General features: G+C 47.4%; 1 protein-coding gene across 9 annotated transcripts in view; it reads left to right on the top strand.

Annotated features, from left to right (window-relative positions):
• The window catches only part of NPHP4 (nephrocystin 4), a 141,709-nt gene that overhangs the window by 50,621 nt on the left and 68,568 nt on the right, over nucleotides 1-22,520 (top strand). For 8 of the 9 annotated variants that reach the window (XM_036826308.1, XM_036826316.1, XM_036826344.1 and 5 more), the window contains 3 exons: nucleotides 685-866; nucleotides 1,573-1,699; nucleotides 21,927-22,109. In XM_036826308.1, the coding sequence (XP_036682203.1) occupies nucleotides 685-866; nucleotides 1,573-1,699; nucleotides 21,927-22,109 (492 nt within the window). The remainder of the gene's footprint in view (nucleotides 1-684; nucleotides 867-1,572; nucleotides 1,700-21,926; nucleotides 22,110-22,520) is intronic. The other variant, XM_036826353.1, reaches the window with a different exon arrangement.

Here is a 22,520-nt window from a genome sequence, read left to right as displayed (position 1 = left end):
ACGTCTGTTCAGCATGATTAATGGGCAATGAAGAAAACTTGAAAATTCAGGGATCATTTTGCAACAATCACATAATTTAATAAACAATAATAGCCTGGAGGAATATCCTTGCTCATTTGTTAGGGCGCCTGTATGTTTTTTTTGTTAAGATGAAAACACTTTAATATCCAGTTATCACTTTGGGGCAGACTTGCTGTCTAAATATGCCCACTCTTCCTGCGGCCCTGTCCGCCCCAAGTCTCAGGTGTCTGAGCTGGGGGAGGGCAGAGGTGTTGAAGCTCGCTGTGTTCCGCCTCCGTCAGCGCCTGCCCTGGACTCCGGGACCTCCCACTTCTTGGAGCCCCAGGTACTGTTGGAGGTGCTAGGGCCCCTGGTTGCTGCATCTTGAGAATTGTAGCTCAACCTTGGAAACCCGCAGCGAGAGTTAGCTGATTCAGGCATCTAAGGGACGTATTGCTCTACAAGATGATGCTACGTGAGAAATCCCCAAAGTACCTAGAAAATGCCCTAAGGCCAGTCTGCTCTGATTGGATGGTGCTTCACTAAGCTCCATCTGGTCTGGAATGTCTGAAACCTCTGTTCTAGTTTCTTCTCTCTGCTGGGGCTCTCTGCTGGGAGCTTTTCTGGCGAGCTCCCTCCCCCCTCCGCACTGACCTTATTCTGTGCCATGTGTGCTTTTCCCAGGCGGGCAGCCCGCTGGACAGCGGTGCCCTGGAGATCTTGGAGCGGCGCCTGTGCGTGGGCGTGCACAACGGGCTGGGCTTCGTGCAGAGGCCACAGGTGGTGGTGCTGGTGCCTGAGCCGGAGGTGGCCTTGACGCACTCTGCCAGCTTCAGCCGGAAAGTTGGCGCCTCTTCGAAGGCCAGGTATTTCCCCCGGGGTCCCAGGTCGTGGCCCGCGTGGAGTTAGGAGGTGCGGGTGGGCACCTGACCAGGGATCAGAGTGAAAGGCAGTTGTTCTTACACGTGAGGTGTGCGCTCATCCACCTGGGTTCTTCCCCGGTGCCTTTGATTCCTCTTGCTTAGTCGTCCCCATCAGGAGCAGACCTCAGTGTTGTGAGGTTGGAAAGATCCTGGTTTTTGTGCCACGACGGGTTTTGGAGTTAGCATTACAGATGCTTCTAGCTATGAAGCCCTGGCATGAATTCCTCCAGATGCGCCCTGTGATCCCTTTCTCACGTGACACAGAACCAGAGGGCAGTAAGTTCTGCCGCTCTGTTCAGCCCTGTGCTTCTCAAGTCACAATCAGAGATATTGCCTAGGGGTTCCATATGTGAAGCTGGACGGAAGCCGGCCTTGGAGGGGGCACCTCCCTGGAGACCTTCCATCCTCCTGATACCGGTGCTGGCAGTTTGGGAAAGTGTTGATTGCGGCACCTAAGAAAGGCTCTGGTTTGGGAAATTACCTTGATGGCCAAACACCCAGAAGAGCTCAGTGCCATTGCTTGGGGGACTCACTGTACCAGACTGTAGCAGCAGCACCCGGTGCCGCGGCGCCCGAGCTGACGGTGGGGTGGGGTGCCGGGCAGCAGGAGCACCGCCTGACACGCCCCCTCTGTGTGTTCTCGGCCCAGATCTGGAAACCACACTCTGGTCTTGAGAAGCCGCCTCCAGCTCCCTGAGATGGTCTGTCACCCCGCGTTCACCATCGTCTTTCAGCTGGAGTATGTGTTTAACAGCCCTTCTGGAGCGGACGGCAACGTAAGAACCATCAGCTTGTTTCGTGTGCCGCCTGGCGACGGGCTCCACGCACGCAGAATAAGTGTAGTCACCATTAATTTTTCTTCCGTTAAGAACAGTTTAATTATTATTAACAATACGGATAACAAGCGTGGAATATGAGTCTAGAAAACACTTGTTCCAAGTGATAGCTTTGTTCTAATCATTTCCCATCTTTATGGTAATAATACATACATTCTGCTGGCAGATGGTATAAACAGTTCAACAGGCCTCATGCATCATAATATCATTAATTCATAATTATTGAATCAATAATTATTTTGAAAAAATGAGACCATTTTAATGCATTTTTCAAATGATACTAAGTGTAGTAAAGCTTAAATCTGCACAAGAAATGAATGTTTTCTTAGAGCGGACTTTGTATGTGCCCACATCAGAACCAAGAGTAAGAATTTATAGGATTCAGTTGGAAGAAATGTAACAAAGAGACATCATTTACATCATTGATGCAGATTTTTTGGAAAACCCAAGTCATGCTATTCTTAAGATTCAGATTTTTGTTTGAAAAAGCAAATATCAATTTAACAAGTAAATTAAAAATAAAAAAAGGCCAACAAGACACCTTCTGTGGTGGTCAGTCTGCCTGCATCACTGTGCGGCTGAGGGGAGAACAGGGGGCTGAGAGTGGTCGTGGGGGGCCTTTGGAAGGAGAATGGGGTGTTGGCACAGCTGCTGTGTTAGTTCCTGATCTCCTCTGGTAGCAGTGAACTGACCTCTCTGATGTCTGTACCTTGTCGTGTAATTCAGAGTCCTAATCAGGTGAACAGACCCAGAGGCAGGTATTCTGAGTATAGCCGAACGAATGATCCCCGTTGTTCTCACAAAGCTCGTGTTCCCAGCTCTGCTTTTCTTTCTTTGTTACCAGAAATTTCAGCTAAAATGCAACTGTATGCAGATATGCTTGTCTGCCCGGGGCAGGCACTCCGGGCCTGGGGTGGAGCTTTACCAGGAGGGAGGGGCTTCTGGGGCTTCCCCATCCTGGGGGGAAGTTCGCCGGCTCAGATGCAACATCCCTGGTGCTGCCACTGGGCGTGGGCAGGGGGTCGGTACAGAGGGAGCCCCTGAGGAGCACCGGGCCTGGCTCTCCACTCATTTACATTTAGATTGTGTCCCCTCGAGAACGGTAATTACAATTCGCTTGTGATTATAAAGCCTGTGTCCTGAAACCTTTATGCCTTACCCGACACTTGACTGCTATTTTTTAACTCTTCACTGAAATGCTTACCCGCTGGCAGGTGGATCCGCCGCGCGCTGTTGCTTGTGGAGCTCTTGGAATGTGGCTTGAAATAGCTCATCAGTTCTTTTTGATGTGGAGGTTTATCTTAACATGGAATATTGGATTCCGTTTTACTGTCATCAAGTGTACTTTCTTCAGTGTAGTCTGGGGAGGAAATGTTCCTGTGTCTGAAATGATTTTCCGCACAAACTACTTGCTGCATGGAACGGTGAGGATGCGTTAGCATTCCGGGGGTGAAAGCCGAATCAGGCGTTCCCACCACAACCAGACTTAGATGTACAGGAGAAAACAAGCCTGATGCTGTCGACGAGGGCTGTCGCGCCTTCCCCCAGGAGTGTCCCAGGAGGGGACGCGGCCCACAGGGCCTCCTGCAGGGTCAGGGCTCGGCCTTGGAGGGACGGGTCGCAGCTGTCATGCTCCTGCTTCCCTTTGCAGTGCATTATGGAGCGTGTCTTCGGGTGCATTCAGCCTGCAAATTCCTTTCTCCCTTTTCTTTCCTTTTAAAAAACTCTATATGATGGACATTCCAAGTGTAAACAAAACAAGCCCCAAGGAGCTTCAGCAGTTATCCACTGTGTGGACAGTCTTGTTTTGTCCATACCCCTTTGCACAACCCATTTTGGTTCATTTTGAAGCGAATTCCAGTCATAATTGCATCTGTTTTGATTATTGTAAACATTTCGGCATGTACATTCTTTTCTTTAAGACCTTTTTAATTATAGAGAATTTCAAATATAAAGATAGAAACGTACGATAAACCCAATGAATGTACCCATCGCCAGTCTCAGAAGTTATCAGCTCATGGCCAGCCTTGTCTCTGCCTTTCTTTCCTGTCCCCATTCCTCCCAGATTATTTTACAGCAAATCCTAGACCCCGTGTCATTTCCTCTGTGGACAGTGCAGTAGATCTTTCCAAAAGATGGGGGTAAAACTTCCCTGCAATACCATCGTCACACCTCAAAAACTAAAACAAAGTTCTCGGTATCATCAGGCACCCAGCCTGCCTGGGTGTATGTTTTAAGTATTTTCCTTAATCAGAAATAGACCTTTGTGAGACTGTTCACTTTCAAGTGTTTATCTAGATCAGCGAGAGGCCACCTGGGCTAATAGTGCCTCCAGTTTATACCCAGTCACCTGAGTCTCAGAGGATTTTTTTGGTCCTGAATATTTTGGTAGTCATTAGACACAAACTAGAAAAAAGTTTTGAGAAGACACACCCCTTGTTTGTAATCTCTTAGCCAGAACGACTAAAGCCTTTGTGATTTGTCTTCGGGTTAACTGTTCTCTTGATCCAGACAACGTACCTTCTAGAAACTTGAGTCCATGGGGACAGTGCACCCACGGCAGATGGCCCGTTTTGAAATGCCGTGAGCTTTGCAAGTGTGGCTTCCAGAAATGTTTGCTGTTTGAATAAAGCTGATAAAGCAGACTGCCTAGAACATAAGAGTGACGTGGAAAGAAGGTAGCTGTAAAAATAACTAGACCCAGTGTCCTTTGCTGCGTTTTTATGTCAGAATAAGTGCAGATTGCCACGGGGCTGCCAGGGGTCAAACGAGCTCTTTTCTGGGGGGTGACATAGCAAAATAACCCTCTCCCACATCTCTGGGAGGTAAAACTCTAATTTATTTATATATTTGCTAGTATTCTTTGAACAAAACAAGTTCATATAACAGAGATTTGAGTACTTAACATAGGTATCATGCCTGGATTTACTCTGAAAATTACATAAATTTAAACTTTCTAGAACTTGGCAATACAGATGTCTTGAGGGTTCTCTGGAGAGCGTTCAAAATAACCCCGCCTTGGACCCTGGAGCGAGGTCCGTGTCCCGATTGAGTCACCTTGCAGCTGTACACACATTGCAGCCATACATCTCGCTGTGCTGCAGCTTGAGGCTGTCACCATCCGAGTCCCCCCAGAGCGGGCAGGACCTGCTGAGTTTCCGACTGTCTGCTTAGGTGGAGGTTGCTGAAGAAGAGGGAATTGGTGCAGAGTCTTCTATTTTGTCCTGAATGTTGGGTTTGTCCTGAATGTTGGGTTTCCCATAATGGTTTCCCTTATGGAAAGATAACAACTCAATTTTTAAAAATTGTTTTTTTTTTAATTTGTCTTTTTTAAAAAAGTATTTTTTCATTGAGAAATTCACATAACCTAATATGATTTTTAAAGTGTCCAATTCAGTGGTTTTCTGACTTATTTTTTTTTTAAATGCCTTTTTTTCTTGTGGGAAAATACATATAAAATTTACCATCTTAACCATTTTAAAGTGTACAGTCAGTGGCATTAAGTACATTCACATTGTTGTACAACCATCACCACCATCCATCCCCATAACTCTTTTCATCTTGTAAAACTGAAGCTCTGTGCCCATTAAACAAACTCCCCATTCTCCCCTCCTGCTAACCCTTGGGAACCATGATTCTACTTTCTGTCTTTATGATTTTGACTATTCTAAGTACCACATGTAAGTAGAATCATACAGTATTTGTCCTTTTGTGACTGACTTATTTCACTTGTATAAGTCTTCAAGGTTCATCCATGTTGTAGCATATCGTAGAATTTCCTTCCTTCTTAAGGCTGAATAATATTCCATTGCATGGATAGACCACACTTGGGTTGCTTCCATGTTTTAGCTATTGAGAACAATGCTACTGTGACCATGGGTGTATAAGTATCTCTTTGAGACCTGCCTTCAATACTTTCTGTGTATATACCCAAAAGTGGAATTACTGGATCATATGGTAATTCTATTTTTAACTTTTGAGGAGGCACCATTCTGTTGTCTACAGTGGCTACACCATTTTACATTCCCACCAACAGTCCACGTCCTTGCCAATGCTCACTGCTTTCTATTTTTGGATAGGACCCATCCTAATGGGTGTGAAATAGTATCTCATTGTACTTTTGATTTGCATTTACCTAACGATTAGTGATGTTGACCATCTTTTCATATGCTTGTTGGCCATTTGTGTGTCTTATCTGGAGAAATGTCTAGGTTTTTTGCCAGTTTTTTATTGGGTTGTGGAGTTTTCTGTATATTTTGCATATCAATCCTTTATCAGATATACGATTTGCAAATATTTTCTCCCATTCTGTGGTTTCCCATTTTACTCTGTTGATATTCATTTCACTTCCAGCCTGTATGTGTCTTTGGTTCTCAGGTGGGTCTCTTATAGACAGTGTATAGTTGGATCACGTGTTTTTATCCATTCTGCCAGTCTCTGTCTTTTGATTGGAGAGCTTAATCCATTTACATTTAAAGTAATTTATGATAAGGAAGGACTTACTTCTGTCATTGTGTTATTTATTTCTATGTGGTTTACAGTTTTTTGTTTTTTTTTTTTTTCCCTGCATTACTGTTTTCTTTTGCATTTGGTTGATTTTCTTTGAAGTGAGATGTTTAAAGTCCTTTCTCATTTCCTTTTGTGTATATTCTGTAGCTCAGTTCTTTGTGGTTATGGGGACTACATTTAGCATCCAGAAGTTATAACACTAATTTGAATTTGTACCACCTTAATTTCAATAACATACAAAAACTCTGTTCATTTGTAGCACCATCTCCCACCCTTTTGGTTGTTGATGCCACAGTATTACAGCTTTATACACTATGTGCCCAAGACATAAAATAATAATGCTTTTCAATGTGTTATTCTCTTAAATTATGTAGAAAACAAGATATGGAGTTACAAACCAAAGTTGTAGTAGCTTTTACACTAATAATTTGTTTTTGTCCTTTATATGTATTAGTGTTTTAAATCATGTAGACAACAAAAAGAGCAGTAACAAGCCATTGTTTCAATAATATTAGCTTTTATAATTGTCCATATATTTACCTTCATTGAGATCTTTCTTTTTCCATATGGCTTTTTTTTTTTTTTTTAATTTATTTATTTGTGGCTGTGTTGGGTCTTCGTTTCTGTGCGAGGGCTTTCTCTAGCTGCGGTGAGCGGGGGCCACTCTTCATCGCGGTGCGCGGGCCTCTTCTTATCGTGGCCTCTCTTGTTGCGGAGCACAGGCTCCAGACGCGCAGGCTTAGTAATTCTGGCTCACGGGCCTAGTTGCTCCGCGGCATGTGGGATCTTCCCAGACCAGGGCTCGAACCCGTGTCCCCTGCATCGGCAGGCAGATTCTCAACCACTGCGCCACCAGGGAAGCCCTCCATATGGCTTTGAGTTACTGTCTAGTGTCCTTCCATTTCACGCTGCAGGACTCCCTTGAGCATTTCTTGCAAGCAGGTCTAGTGATAATGAACTCCTTCAGCTTTTGTTTATCTAGGTATGTCTTAATTTCTCCCTCACTTTTTAAAAAAAATTTATTATTTATTTATTATTTATTTTTGGCTGTGTTGGGTCTTCGTTTCTGGGTGAGGGCTTTCTCTAGCTGCGGCAAGCGGGGGCCACTCTTCATCGTGATGCGCGGGCCTCTCACTATCGCGGCCTCTCTTGTTGCGGAGCACAGGCTCCAGACGCACAGGCTCAGTAGCTGTGGCTCACGGGCCCAGCTGCTCCACGGCATGTGGGATCCTCCCAGACCAGGGCTCGAACCTGTGTCCCCTGCACTGACAGGCAGATTCCCAACCATTGCGCCACCAGGGAAGCCCTCTCCCTCACTTTTGAAGGAGAGTTTTGCCAGATATAGGATCCTTGGTTGACAGTTTTGTTTTCCTTTTAGCACTTTGGTATGCTGGCTCACTGTCTCTGGCCTCAAGTTTCTGATGAGAAATGTGCTGATAATCTTATTGAGGATCCCTTGTATGTGACAGTTTGCTTCTCTCCTTGCTTTCAATTTTTGCTCTTTGTCTTTGTCTTTTGAAAGTTTGATTACAGTTTATCTCAGTGTGGATCTCTTCAGGTTCATTGAGCTTCTTGGATGTTTATATTCATGTCTTTCATCAAATTTGGGAGGTTTTCAGCCGTTATTTCTTCAGATACTCTCTCTGCCCCTTTCTCTCGCTTGTCTCCTGGGACTCCCATGATGTGTATATTGGTCCAGTTTATAGTGTCCCATAGGTCCCTTAAGTTCTTTCTGCTTTTTTTTCAATTTTTTTTTCTTTTTCAGACTCAGTAATTACCATTTTTCTATCTTCAAGTTCATTGATTCTTTCTTCTGCATGTTCACATCTGCCTTTGGATCCCTCCAGTGAATTTTTCTTTTTTGGTTATTGTAATTTTCAGTTCCAGAATTTCTTTTTAGGTTTTCTGTCTCTTTATTGATATTTCCATTTTGTTCATACAGAGTTTTTGTGATTTTCTCCACATCTTCCTTTAGTTCTTTGAGCATCTTTAAGACAGTAGTTTTAAGGCCTTTGTCTAGTATATCTACCATTAGGTCGTTTTCAGGGACAGTTTCTGTTGATTTATTTTTTCCTTTGAATGGGCCATACTTTTCTGTTTCTTTGTATGCCTTGTGCTTCTGTTTTTGTTGCTAAACACTGGACATTTGGGTCTAATAATGTGGCAACTCTGGAAATCAGATCTGCCCATACCCCAGGGTTTGCTCTTTTTTATTATTATCCTTTTTTTTTTTTTTTTTGGATTGCTATGGGCTTTCTGTGTGCTGAGGATCATCCAGAGGTATAAACTTAAGTTCTTCTCAGGTCTTTTCTGAGCCTGTGTCTTTCCCTGGGCATGCATGGTCACTTTCTAATTTTCCACATACGTGCAGTTGTTTTTCAATGTCTGAGTCTTTAATGTCTGGCTCCCAAAAGAGGAAAAAGAAAAATGAAGGTGGAAAAGGCTCTGAGCCTTCAAATCCTCTGCAGCTGGAGGGAAGGTGCAACAACACTGGTGCATTCCCCTTTCCTGTACCTCTGTGATCAGAAGCAGCAATCAGAGCATAGACGGGTGGGTTAGGGAGGGTGGGAGGGAGATGTAAGAGGGAGGGGATATGGGATGTATGTATACACATAGCTGATTCACTTTGTTACACAGCAAAAACTAACACCATAACTAAACCAATTATACTTCAACAAAGATGTTAAAAAAAAAATCAGAGCATGGATACCCAATCTTTAGAGGAGGGGGTCTTTTTTCCCACCCTGGTTCCCACAAGCTGTGCACAGTCTGTCCCAGGAACATGGGCACAGCTGCCTGCCCCCTGGTTGGGGTCGGGGTGGGGAGCTGCTGCTGGGCTAAGAGCTGAATTTGCCCCCAGTTGACCACAACTTACTGTCCAGTTCTTCCCCTGGAGGTTGCAAGCCTTCAGTAGTCTCCTGAGTTCCAAAATAATTACACCAGACAGTCCTGCCAGAGCAGGTGTTGTCCAGTGGGGAGAGATTCCTGGTGTCTCCTGCTCCGCCTTCTTTGCAGGATCCTCTCCTGACTGACCTTTTGAAGTAAGTTTCTCTTTGTCTCCATCACTTCTTTGGTTTAGCTCAATTCTACCCAGTCCCAAATCTCATAAATTACGGGTCTTCATCGTGGTTTGGTTCTGCCCCAGGAGTGTAAGGTGTGCTGCATCTAACATCTCTGACTTTAGTGCATCGTTCGGTATTTCTCACCCAAGGTGGAACAACTCACCTTTAATTCAGTGATATGAGGCCGGTAACGCTGCCTTGGGTGGAGCTGCCTCTCATTTCCCCATTGGTGGTGTTTCCTTGGAGAGAATGAGGAAACGGCTTCCACTCCAGGCCCAAATGAGATGCTGGGATGGCAGCCCTGCCCCGCTTGTTTGTGGTTCTTTCTGCCCTGTTGACTTACAGGTCTCTGGTTAAACGTGGAGCTGGTGTTCCTCTTTTATTTCTTCTGGAGATAAGACTGGTGATAGTAGGCTGTCACAGGTGAAAGTGCTCCTGTAATTGTCCCCTCCTTCTAACACCTTCTAACACTTGTCAGGTTTTCACTTTGGGAACCAGCTGAAGGTTCCTTGCTCAAGTCGATTCCTCACAGGGCTTCAGGAAATGATCTGGAGGAATCCCCCGTCCGTTATTAATTTGGTGATTGCTCAGGATATTGGTATGCGATGCACAGAAGCTTCCGTATTCTGCGGCATCCTTCCTCTTCTCTTGCAGCACCCCACCCGTAATCTCTGCTTTCCTGCTCAGGCAGTGTGCTTAGTTGGGGGGATGCATCTTACATCCTGTAGAATCAGAAAAAGGCCAATGCCTCCCACTCCTGGGAGCGAGGCAGGTGGAGTCATTCTGGGCGCAGGTGACCAAGAGCCTGTATAACTGCCGGACTTCCAGGGGCCACTTCTTTGGTGCAAATGCACGTCTCTGTAGGCGTGTGAGTTGAGACTCTTATGGTTACTAGAACAGAAACTCGGTTCAGTCCAGCTTAAGCAACAGAAAGCGACTCTCTTGGCTCTTAGGTCTGGCGAGTCGAGGAAGGGTCTGGTCTCAGGCACTTCAGGGGCTCACGTGATTGTTTTGTTCTTGAAGTAAAGCTTACCTTTGGTGACCTGTACAGGTCTCCGCTTACTTCTGTGAGTTCTGACTAGTATCACCTGTGTCTCCCCCACCGCTTCCAAGGTGCAGAACCTCCCTACTCTTCCAGAAGTCCACTCCTGTCCCTCCCAGGCAGTTCCCACCCCCTGTCAGCAATTGCTGGCTTGGTTTTTATCTTTAGAAACGTCATTAATTTTCTGTGACTGCTTACCAAATTACCACAGATTTGATAGGGTAAAACAGTGGATATGTATTCTCTCATAGTTCTGGAGGCCAGAAGTCTGGAGTCAGTATCACTGGGCTGGAAACAAGGTGTGGGCAGGGCTGTGCTCCCTCTGGAGGCCGCAGGGGAGGCTCCTTCCTGCCTCTCCCAGCTTTGGGGGCTGCCGGCAGTCCTTGGCTGTGGCCCCATCCCTCCACTCTCGCAGGCCTGCATCTTCACGTCTCTGCCGCTCCATGTTGGCACGGCCCGCTCCTCGGTGTGTGTCTCAAACCCCCCTCTGCCTCCCTCTGATAAGGCCACTCGTGACTGCATTTAGGGCCAGTCAGATAGTCCAGGATGACCTTTCCTTCCCAAGATCCTCAACTTAATCCCGCCTGAAAAGATCCCTTGACCTTACAAAGTACTATTCACGAGCTCTGGGGAGTAGGGCCTGGCATCTTTGGGGGCCGTTACTCAGCCCGCTACAGCCACAGGTGGGTTTTGCCTAGTTTTGAACTTCATCTAAATGGAATAACGTAGAATATGCTTTATGTGTCTGGGTTTCTCCCATCCAGCATAATGGTTTGGACATTCACTCATGTGGTTCATTCATTTTTTATTTTAAATTTTAAAATTTATTTATTTATTTATTTTTGGCCGCGTTGGGTCTTTGTTGCTGTGCACGGGCTTTCTCTAGTTGTGGCGAGCGGGGGCTACTCTTCGTTGCGGTGCGCGGGCTTCTCATTGCGGTGGCTTCTCTTGTTGCGGAGCACGGGCTCCAGGCACGCGTACTTCAGTAGTTGAGGTACGTGGGCTCAGTAGTTGTGGCTCGCGGGCTCTAGAGCGCAGGCTCAGTAGTTGTGGTGCACGGGCTTCGTTGCTCCGTGGCACGTGGGATCTTCCTGGACCAGGGCTCGAACCCGTGTCCCCTGCATTGGCAGGTGGATTCTTCACGACTGCGCCACCAGGGAAGTCCCGGTTCATTCATTTTTATTGCTGAGTTTTCTGTCCTATGAACTTGTTTCTTCGTTTTTCGGTCGGCGGGCTTTTCTACTTTATGAATGGAGCTGCCTGAAACATTCTTGGGCAAGTCTTTTTATGGACGTATATTTTCATTTCTCTTTGGTAAATACTGTGGAGCAGAGTTGCTGGGTCACAGATAGATGTGTGCTTTCTTTTTAAGCCATGCCAGCTTTTCCATGTGGTTGTACCAGCACTGTTTGAGAGCTTAGTTTCTCCACATGCTCACCAGCATTTGATTTTGCTTGTCATTTTAATTTTAGGCACTTTAGGGGTTGTGACTGTGGCTTTACTTTGCATTTCCTTGGTGACCAGTGATACTGTGTACTTGTTTGTGTGTTTGTTGGCTGTTCCTAATCTGCCTTTGTCAAGTGGTCATTCCATTGTTTTGGGTTGTTTGCCTTTTTTATTGCATGGATGGGAGTTTCTTTTATATATTTTGGATATAAATTCTTTGTCAGATACATAGATTGTGAATATTTTTTCAGTCTGTGGCTTGCCTTTTCATTTTCTTCACACTTTTTTTTTTAAAGGCATAGTAGGACTTTATTTTGTTCTGTCAAAAACTTTTTATTTTATTTCTTTAAAAACTTACAGACAAGTTGCAGAAATACAAAAAATACTGGTTTAGTCTTGGTCCAGTTTCACTGACTGATTACATTTGCCCCATTTGCTTTATTTGCACTCGCTTGCTCATGTTTCCTCCCTCCCTCACCGTGTGTGTGTGTGTGTGTGCGTGTGTGTGCGTGTGTGTGCGTGTGTGTGCATGTATGTAGACTCACACACGTATTTTCTCTGAACCACTTGAGAGTAAACTGCAGACATCATGCTCCTGACCCCTAAATGCCTCCGTGCCGCCTCAGGATTGAGGGTGTCCCCTGTGTAAGCACAGTGCAGGGGTCAACTTCAGTTCACTTAGCCTCAGCTCCACGCCCCCATCTCCCATCCGCCTTTCGGTTCTGCCCATCCATCCAGCCGTGTCCTTTGCAGTGTTTCTCTCAGTGCAGGACCACACGGCTCTGTGGTCTCCTTCAACCTGGATCAGCTCCACGGCCTTTCTTTGTCTTTTTAAGACTTTATTTTTTATGCCATATTCTCCCTCCTTTAAAAAGTGTCCTAGAGAGGAAGCTCCCTATTTTGGATTTGCTGATGTTCCCTCCTGGTGGAGTCGGGTTGTGCATCCCCGCTGGACACTGTATGAGGCGTGTCCCCAGGGTCTCGTGCCCACAGGTGCAGGTGCACGGTGTCCATCTGAACCTCACTGGCCTTGTTAACTTTGGTCGTCTGGTTGGGTGTTGTGTGATGTCTCCACTGTGGCGTTACTGTTTTTCTCCTTGCAGCTAATAAGCAGACCGTGGGAGGCTCTCTAAGCCGCGCAGATACCTGCTCCGTGTCTGAGTGTCCCCCTAGGTTGGCATCCATCGCTGCCTCTCTCAGAAGCATGATTTCCAACCCCAGCCTTTCCCAAACATGGCTTTCTGCTGTCCAGAACCCTCCCTTCTCCCCCGCGGATGGATTGATCGATTGATTTGGCCATTGAGTCCATATTGGTATGGACTTCTGGATCCCTATTTTTAAAATGACCACCCCTAATTATTTTTGGTGTTCAAATTGTCCCATATTTAGCCAGAGTCCCTTCAGGCTGTGTCCCTGTGACATCCCCCGTCATGTTTTGTTTTTTGAGCGTTTTCTGGCTTTCTGGCAGAAGATGCTTCAGGCTCATCTTGCCTCTTCCCTGTTCCAGCTCTGGAATCAGCCATTTATGTGGGGAGCTGTGGTTTCCCACCTCTTCCTTTTTCTAAAACCCTTTTTATTTTGGGAAAGTTTTAGATTTACAGAAAAACAGCGAAGATAGTGCAGAGAGATCCCATATACCCATTCCCAGTTTCCCCTATTATTAACGTCATTAGGATGGTACATTTGTCACACCTAATGAACCAGTATTGATGCATTGTTACTAACCGAAGTCCATACTTTAGGTAGGTCGAATTTCCTTACCTAATGTCCTTTTCTGCTCCAGGACCCCATCCAGGAGGCCACATGACATTTAGTCATCATGTCTCCTTAGGCTCTTCTGGACTGTGACGGTTTCTCAGACTTTCCTTGGTTTTGATGAACCCTGGCTCTTTTTAAAGGGGAATGTGTTAGAATCCAGGTCTGGGCGCTGGGATTGTCTTTGTTTCTAAGCCCGCTCAGTGGACAGAGCTAGGACAGTTTACATATGGAAACACACATGCACATATATGCGCACACACAGGTACGCACGCATACACATACTTAGACGCACACACATGTACACGCGTCCGCGTGCATGCACACAGCTTAGGAACTGAGCTGCTGCTGAGCCCCAGCCACCTGGCGGGGCGCCCCAGGCTTCACCTTCCATGTTTGCACCTCTCCTTCCACAGAGAAGCCTGGCTCCCAGTGCCGTCCGCATGGCAACTCGCTTGCTCAATCCTAGGATGCACCTAAAGTAACGTCAGAGTAGCTTCACCCAGACAGCTGTCAGAAACAAACCTACCAGGCAGAGTTCAGGGTTCGTTAGCGGCCGAGACCCAGGGGAGCAGCCAGTGTTGTCCTGGGTCCCTTGGCTCGGCCCCTTCTGTGTGTTCACGCTGTTCACCTGAATGCAGTCGGGTCCTTCTGTTTCTCTTTGCTTTCAGTTTTATAGTTATTTCCCCTGCCCGTCCTTATTGAGTTAGTTTTATTTTTTGAATATAAAGAACACAAATACAGTTTTGAAAGTCAAAGTTCTACCGAAAGGTGGTCCGAGAAGAGCCTCCTGGTGGGAGCCAGCTCTGTTGCTCGGGGCCCCTCCTTCCTGGGCTGCTTTGTGCGAATATCACAGATGTGTGGGTGTTGACTCAGCTCCCCTTTACACGTGGTGGGGGCGGGGAGCAGACCTGTGCGTGGGCCTTGCGGCTCGTTGCGTCTTCTCCCCGGCCCAGCTCACCCTGGCAGTCCCACCCGGCAGTCCCACCTCCCCGCTCCTTTTTCCAGCTGCACTTGCTCCATTGTGCTCTGCAGTTTATTTGCCCGATTACCTATATTTGGATATTCAGATAGTTTCCAGTATTTTGCAGCTGTAAGTGATGCTGAGATGAATGGTCTCGTGCATGTGCACTTTTGTGTTGTAGGAGGGGCACTTTCAGGGTGAGTTCCTAGAAGTGGGTTTGCTGGATTGGAGGTTAAATGTATATATTGTGTTGTTAGCTGTTGTCCAGTTTCTCCAGAGGGATTGCACGCTGTTCTGTTCTCACTGGCAGTGTACTGGGGGACCTTTCTCCCCCCTGGCTCACCAATAGTTGCATTGTCAAGCTTTTGAGTTCTGCTAATCTGATGGGCAAGAAATGGTATCACAGTATAGTTGAATTTGCATTTCTCTGATATAAATGAAGTTGAACATGTTTTCATATGTGTGTGAGTTGTCTATTCACGTCTTTTGCCCATTTTTCTGTAGTGCTCTTGCACCTTGTCATCAAATGTTAAGAGCTCTTTGTATGTTAAGGATATTTTCTCGCTTTATCTGAGACATATATTGCAGATATTTTCTCCCAGTTTTGCCATTTGTCTTTTTATTCCCCTCGTCCCTGATTTTTTTGGGCCACGTGTCTTAGTCTGCTCAGGCTGCTGTAACAAAATGCCACATATTGGGTGGCTTAAACAACAGACATGTATTTCCCGCAGTTCTGGAGGCTGGAGGTCCAAGATCAAGGTGCCTGCAGATCTGGTTCCTGGTGAGGCCTCTCTTCCTGGTTTGTGGACACCACCCTCTCGCTGTGTGCTCACGTGGCCTTTCAGTGGTGTATGTGTGTGGAGGGAGAGGGGGAGCTCTCTCTTTCTCTTCTTATAAGGGCACTAATCCCACCAGGGGGGCCCCACTGTCATGACCTCATCTAAACCTAAGTACCTCCCAAAGGCCCACCTCCAGATGCCATCACTTTGGAATTAGGGCTTAAGTGTATGAATTTTGGGGAACACAAACATTCAGTCCATAACATCATGTAAACTTTAAAATTTTTTGATGTAGTCAAATGTATCAGTCTTTTCTTTCATTGTATCTGGATTTTGAGTTGTAGTTAAAAAGCCTTTCCCTACTCCTATGGAAGAATTTATCCGTGTTTTCTCCTAGTGCGTGTATAGTTTCAATTTTTATGTTTAGATCTCGTTTGTGGTGTGAGGAATGGATCTAATTTTATCTCTTTCCAGTGGCCATCCAGTTGTCCCGATACTACTTATTAAAAAGTCCTTCTGTGCTGCAGTGGTTTAAGATGCCTCTTAGTCATATGCTAGATCTCCGTTTCTACTTGCATCTGCTTCTAGACCTTTGTTCTGCCCGTGGCCGCTCTGTCTGTTTCTGTGCTGGGACCACAGCATCTCGGCAGGGGCCCCGAGGCTGCCGGGTCTCTGGGTGGTGGGTGTGGCCTGCAGCCCCTCCCCGTCCTGGCTCTTACTGCTCTTCCCACGTTAGCTTTTCCCGAGGAACTTCAGCATCAACAGGTCCAGCTCCATAAAGAGAGCTCGTTGGCATTTTTATTGGGATTGCATTCAATTTATTAATTTGTGATGTCCTAACCAGGAAGAGGGGAAGTCTTTGTGTTGGTCCACTTCTGTTTTTGTGTCTTTCGGGAGTGATTTTAAATACAGGTTTACAATGTAGATTTTAAACAGTTGAACAGTTCTTACTAAGTTTATTCACAGATATTTAATTTTTGTGCTGCTCTTGTAAGTGGGATTTCCTCTTTCATGTGTTCTGGATCTTCTTTTTTTGTGGACAGTCATTAAACAGGTTTTTTTTTTGCTTTTTTTTTTTTTTTTTTCCAGCACTTTATATAGCTTTTGTCATGTACCTCACTGTTTTTTAAATTACACTTTATTTTGACGTCATTACAGATTCACATGCTGTTGTAAGAAATAAGCAGAGAGATCCCACATCCTCTTTACCCCTTGTCCCCAGTGGTAATGCTGTTTTTTGGTTTCAAGTCCAGCTGGCCGACTTTTTCTTTCAGGTCTTGCATCCTCTGCACGGCCTCAGCCTGGCTGGCATGGAGGCTCTTCCCCTCCGTCCCTCTCCCCTGCGTTCCCTTGCCTGCCCTGCATGTTTCTCTGTTGCACGCTTCTCTCCTGCTGTGCTCAGGATTTCATGGTGCCCTGGGGGTTGGTGTAGGGGTGGCAGCAGACAGCTTCAGGCTTACTTCTTCCCCGGGTGGTGACTCTGAATGCAAGTGAGCTGCCTTCTCCTGAGACCCCCCTAGGGACCCCCTCATAGAAAGGCTAGGGCTGGCCTCAGTGCGTCCCTTCCCTGTAGTAGCCGTTATTCTAGGCCGTTGAGTTCCCTGTTGACCTGCACTGGGGTCACGGCCCCGTGCAGCAGAGGTGCCCACAGGAAGGGATGCCAGGTTACCAAGCCTGAGCCCCAAGGTCACGGGCTCTGTAGGACCCAGTGGGAGATGCGAGGAGGGAAGCAGACCCTGGCAAGGGGCCGGTTCTCCAGAGGAAGCAGATACGAAGTCCCTGGAGTGCCCACGCTCTGGCTGCTGGGCTGCAGACTCCGAAGGGCAAGAGGCTGCACGCCCGTCCACCTCACCAGCCACGGCCCCAAACTCATGACGGATTCCCTATTGCTTCTTTCAGCTCTTGTTGAGTTGATATCTTTTTTGCAAAGAGGACCAGAGTGTTATGAGCCCTTTAGCCAGTATGAAGAGTAATTCTAGGTTTACAACTTTCTTAAAACCATACCCCTGTTGTTCTTCATTGCTCATGTGTATGTTTAAAAATAATTACTGTACTCTGTAGAATGAAATGAAAATATTGCCTGCCAAATGATTACTGTGCTTTTAAATGACTCTGCATATACTGTGTCGTATATGGGCAGCTTAAACGACTTTAATTATATGTCGTTAGGTTTCCTTTTCCACCCTGAATATGTATGAAGGAAATCAGTCTGCAGCAGCTGCCGCGTTCTCTGTATGTCTGAGTTGGAAAAGCTTTTGGCGTATAATCGATCCATTTCTGGGAGGAATGACTTCGGGCTGATGGTATGTGGTTTGTGAGCCTTCGCTTTGCCCGGTGGTCCTGGGTGCCTCGTGCTCCTTGGCAGGACGGACGGGGGAGATTCCGGCTCTGGACGCCTGTTTCTCTCCTAACTCTTCCCCTGGGGTGTGTTTCAGGCTCTCGGGCCTTGCGAGGTTCACCTCAGTGGCCAGGCACCCAGCGTCCTCTCAGGAGGATGCGGGAAACAAGTCATCTTAACCTTGTGCGTTGCCTGTGGCCCAGCTCTGAGACCTCAGAGCCGCCGGCTGCCAGTGTGGACCGGCCCGGCTCGTAGGTGGGTGCACGCTCCTTGGTCTGTGCCGCTGGGCTGGGCCGTGGCCCTCCCTCCGTGGCCAGCATTCGCGGACGGTGCAGAGGGTCACATGGGCCAGTGCATGTGATGGACACCCCAGAACAGACCTGTGCCTGGCCCAGGCCGGGCTGCCTTCTGCCCCGTTCTCCACCTGTCCCGTGCTTCCTAAATCTCTCTCTGTGACTCTCGGTCACCACAGCCTCTGTGATGGGCGTGCTGTCGGGGACATTTGCACACGTTCTGACACAACAGTTTGCTTTTCTCACTTGTGCTCGCCAGGGGCCCCAGCGTGGCTGCCCCCATCCAGGGTCTGGCCCTCGGGCCCAGCTCTGTCTCGGGAGGTGGCCTCAGGGCCAGGGGACCTCCCCGCACCCCATGGGTTCCCTGTCACCTCTGCAGTGTGTTTCTGGGCCTTGGGCTGCGGTGACCAGAGTTAGCATGGAGGGGGCTCAGTGGGTGACAGGGGGCCCCGGCAGGAGGAATTGGGTCTCACTGAAGATCTAAAGGAAAGTCAACCTCATGAAATAACCTGAAGTTTTACCGCCTCGAAGGGATTTCTGAGTTGGTCTGAGGACAGAGGCCGAGGGGGTTCCTCCTGGGGTGGCCTGAACAAATTGCCACAAACTACTTGGCTTAAAACAACAGACATTTATTCTCTCTCAGTCAGTTCTGGATCCAGAATCTGCTGGGCCAGAATCGAGGCGTCGGGAGGGCCTTGTTCCTTCTGGAGGCTCGGGGGAGGATCCTTCCTGCCTCTTCTAGGTTTTGTTCCTGGGCTGTTAAAACAAAGTGTGGAAGTGGATGTTTGTGTAACTGACAGCTGCCTTACGTAGAAGAGTGCTGTGCAGACTTAGGATGAGAAAACCAAAATGTGTGTGAAACCAGAAGCTGGGCATCAGTCACCGCACTTGAAAGGTTAAGCCAGAAGGGGTTGCACAAATAGCATGAAAATGGGGGCACGTGTTTTATTTTCATTTTGATCCTGTAATAACCTTATGAATTTTTTGGGAGACGGCTGTTTGCAAACGTAGTCTAGGTAGTATTGAATCCTTATAGTTTTTTTAGTGGCCAGTTTTGCTAATACATTTATAATTTATTTTTAAAAAGGAATAGACTTATATCAACTTTTCCCTGATACACTGTAGTTGTTCAGTACCGTTTTATCCTGTCAATGGCTAACGGGATGGGAAGGGCAGACCGCCGTCTTTGTATTTGACAGACATTGAAAGTTATGGCACAGAATCCGACTCTTAGGGTTCTTAACTTGGCTGATTCTTTGCTTGTACTTCCAGGATGTGGGTTTTTCTTTTTCTCATTGAGTTGACAGGGACCCAAATCCTTGCTCATGTGGTGGTATGAAGTATCCCACCCATGGTCTGAAGTTTGGCTCCAGTAAAGGATCAGAATAAGCTGAAGTGGGTGGTGTGAGGTCCAGTTACGAGGGGGCCTCAGGAAAGAGAGATTAATTCACAACCAGACACTGACTCTGGATGTTCCCCCATGTAGATATGAAGGATATAATGGGATGGGGTATCATCTGGAACAGTCTGGGAAGACTGACTCGGATGAAATGCCCGCTTCCTGTTCTGTATTGGGGTCCCCTCGTGCACACCCTCTGCTGTGGTTTGAGCCAGTTGGCCATCTGGCTCAAGCCGCCTGTGCTGGATTCCAGCCAGAGTCCTTTTGTGTGTGTGTGTGACGATCTGCCCTGGACCTGAGTGCAGTCAAGTCCTGGCTGTGACAGTGGCACACAGCTCACCCGTGTCCAGCCACGTGAGCAGGGTCCGTGGGGAGCCCCGGGCACACCGCTGGAGCCGTCCCTGCCTCCGTGGCCCCAGACACAGCTCGGGTCAGAGGGTCCCCGCTGGCATGGCCTTTCCTTTGGGACCGTGCTCTGCACCATCACAGGCGGGCTTGGGCTTCCATTCCTTCCGAGAGTCCGAGGCCCCCTCCTTGCAGCTGTCAGCCTCCCTGTGACCACGGCCTGAGTTTGGGGGCGGCTGGGTTAGTGCGTGCAGCCGGTGGTCAAGAGGGACGGAGGGCCATTGGCTCCCTCGGCTGCCCGGCGGCAGTGAGGCGCCACGCGGTCCTTGGCTCTCGTCCTCGCAGGGAGGGAGATGCTGTGGCCACGTTGCATTTTACACCTGCCGCCTTTGGGTGGCTTCTCCGCAGCATTACCGCCGAGGCTGGAACTGTGGGGCAGAGGCGGGCGTGGCCGCTGCCCCGAGTCCCGGCGGTCAGTCTGACTGCGGTTAGTGCCGCTGGGCTCTTGGGGTGGAAAGCGCTGTTCCTGGGCTCCAGTCTCACCTGGTGTCGCCAAGCGCCCCGTGTCCTCTGGCGGCGAAATGGCCTTCCTGGGGGAGCCGATGTGCCAGGGAACCTGCAGAATCTGCCATTCAGGGCCTGGGGCAGAGCCGTTGTCTCTGAAGCTGCCATAATGGGGTGGATCACAAGTCTTGCTGCCCAGCCGAGCAGGAATTCCAGGACCCGGCCACGGCCCACTCCGAGTTCCGCTTTATTCTTGCTGCTTTTTTTTTTTTTTTTTGGACCATTTTTAAAGTCTTTATTGAATTTTGCTACAATATTGCGTCTGTTTTATGTTTTGGTTGTTTGGCCGTGAGCCATGTGGGATCTTAGCTCCCCGACCAGGGATCGAACCTGCACCCCCTGAATTGGAAGGTGAAGTCTTAACCACATGACCGGCCTCTTGCTGCTTTTTGAATAAGTGGATGAAAGTGGTTTCTTTAAAACACTACTGAATCAAGCCCTGAAGCCGTATTTGTGAAAATGGCTTTGTTTGAACGTGGAGGCTAATTCTGGGGTGTCCTAGGGTCCTCTTCCCTTGCATCTGGCCAATGATAGAGGCAGTGAAAGAAGGAACAGCACGTAACATTCAACCTGACTGATTTCCTAATTACACATAAGTTACATAGGTAGAACATACCATTAGGAGCTGAAACTTTGGGGGAGAAACTGTGTGCTAATAACCCTAAATTGAATATCCATGTGCATTCTTTTTTTTTTAATTAATTTTTACTTTTATAGTTGCTTTACAATGTTGTCTTAGTTTCTGCTGTACAGCAAAGTGAATCAGCTATATGTATACATATATCCCTTCTTTTTTGGATTTCCTTCCCATTTAGGTCACCACAGAGCATTGAGTAGAGTTCCCTGTGCTATACATTAGGTTCTCATTAGTTATCTATTTTATTTTTTTATTATTATTTTTTCATTTTATTTATTTATTTATTTTTTTGCATTGGGTCTTCATTACTGTGCGCAGGCTTTCTCTAGTTGTGGCGAGTGGGGGCTACTCTTTGTTGCGGAGCACGGGCTCTAGGCGCACGGGCTTCAGTAGTTGTGGTGCGCAGGCTCAGTAGTTGTGGCCCACGGGCTCTAGAGCGCAGGCTCAGTAGTTGTGGCACACGGGCTTAGTTGCTCCGCGGCATGTGAGATCTTCCTGGACCAGGGCTCGAACCCGTGTCCCCTGCTTTGTCAGGCGGATTCTTAACCACTGCGCCACCAGGGAAGTCCCTTAGTTATCTATTTTATACATAGTAGTGTGTATATGTCAATCCCAATCTCCCAATATCCACGTGTTTTCTTCATCATTTTACAAAGTGTCTCATCACTAACACAAAGTGCCATTCCTGGCGTTTTATTCATGGATTTGGGTAGATGTTGGTAAGGCGCAGAGTGTTTGAAAACCTGCAGGAAGATCCTACAGGAAGAGGAGGAGTCATAAAGATGGTGTTGGTCTTCAAGAGGGTCCTGGTTAGGGGGGTGGGGTCCCAGAACCGGAGGCTGGCTTCCCTGCTCTCTGTGAGCCACTGATGTGATGCCGTGTCCTCCTTCTGTGGTGGTTCTTTCTTTTGTGATGACCCCCTGCCTTGCTACACTGCTCTCTAGTGAAATTTTACCGGGAAAGCACTGTTGATTTCCCCCACCCAAGCGGGCTTGGTAATGACTCATGACCGATGTGCTTTGTTTCCATTCCAGGCAGCTTCGGTCACCTCCTTGTCGAACCTGGCGTGTATGCACATGGTGCGCTGGGCTGTCTGGAACCCCGTGCTGGAAGCCAGCTCCGGGCGGGTGATGTTACCTCTACAGGGTGGGATCCAGCCCAACCCCTCGCACTGTCTGGTCTATAAGGTACCCCCAGCCAGCATGAGCTCCGAAGAGGTAAATTGTTAGAGGCTCCGTAAGTATGATTATTTTCTACGAGCTTCTAGCAAGTTCATGCATTTTCAAAATCAGAAGCTGACAAATATGTTTGCTGATGTTTCATGAGCACTGTTTTTTCACGTCATGGCTGTGCCCTTAAAAAATAAGTGTAGTTTCTGAGTCATATTCGGCTGTGAACTCACTGAGGCCGGTTTTATCTGGGGTCTTGTAATGTCCCCGGTCATGTATCAGTCTCTCAAAGTGACCTGCGGGGCCTGTGACTCTTATTTGTATACATGGTGCCATGAGATCCACTTCTGTGCTTTTTAAAAAGCCCTCTTTTTTTTTTAAATTTATTTTTTATTGAAGTATAGTTGAATTACAATGTTGTGTTAATTACTGCTGTACAGCAAAGTGACCCAGTTAACA

The sequence above is a fragment of the Balaenoptera musculus genome, chromosome 1 (assembly GCF_009873245.2).
Source record: "Balaenoptera musculus isolate JJ_BM4_2016_0621 chromosome 1, mBalMus1.pri.v3, whole genome shotgun sequence".
NCBI classification, from domain to species: domain Eukaryota; kingdom Metazoa; phylum Chordata; class Mammalia; order Artiodactyla; family Balaenopteridae; genus Balaenoptera; species Balaenoptera musculus.
The sequence above is the reverse complement of the archived record's forward strand: the minus strand, read 5'-3'. Positions and strand labels throughout refer to the sequence as shown.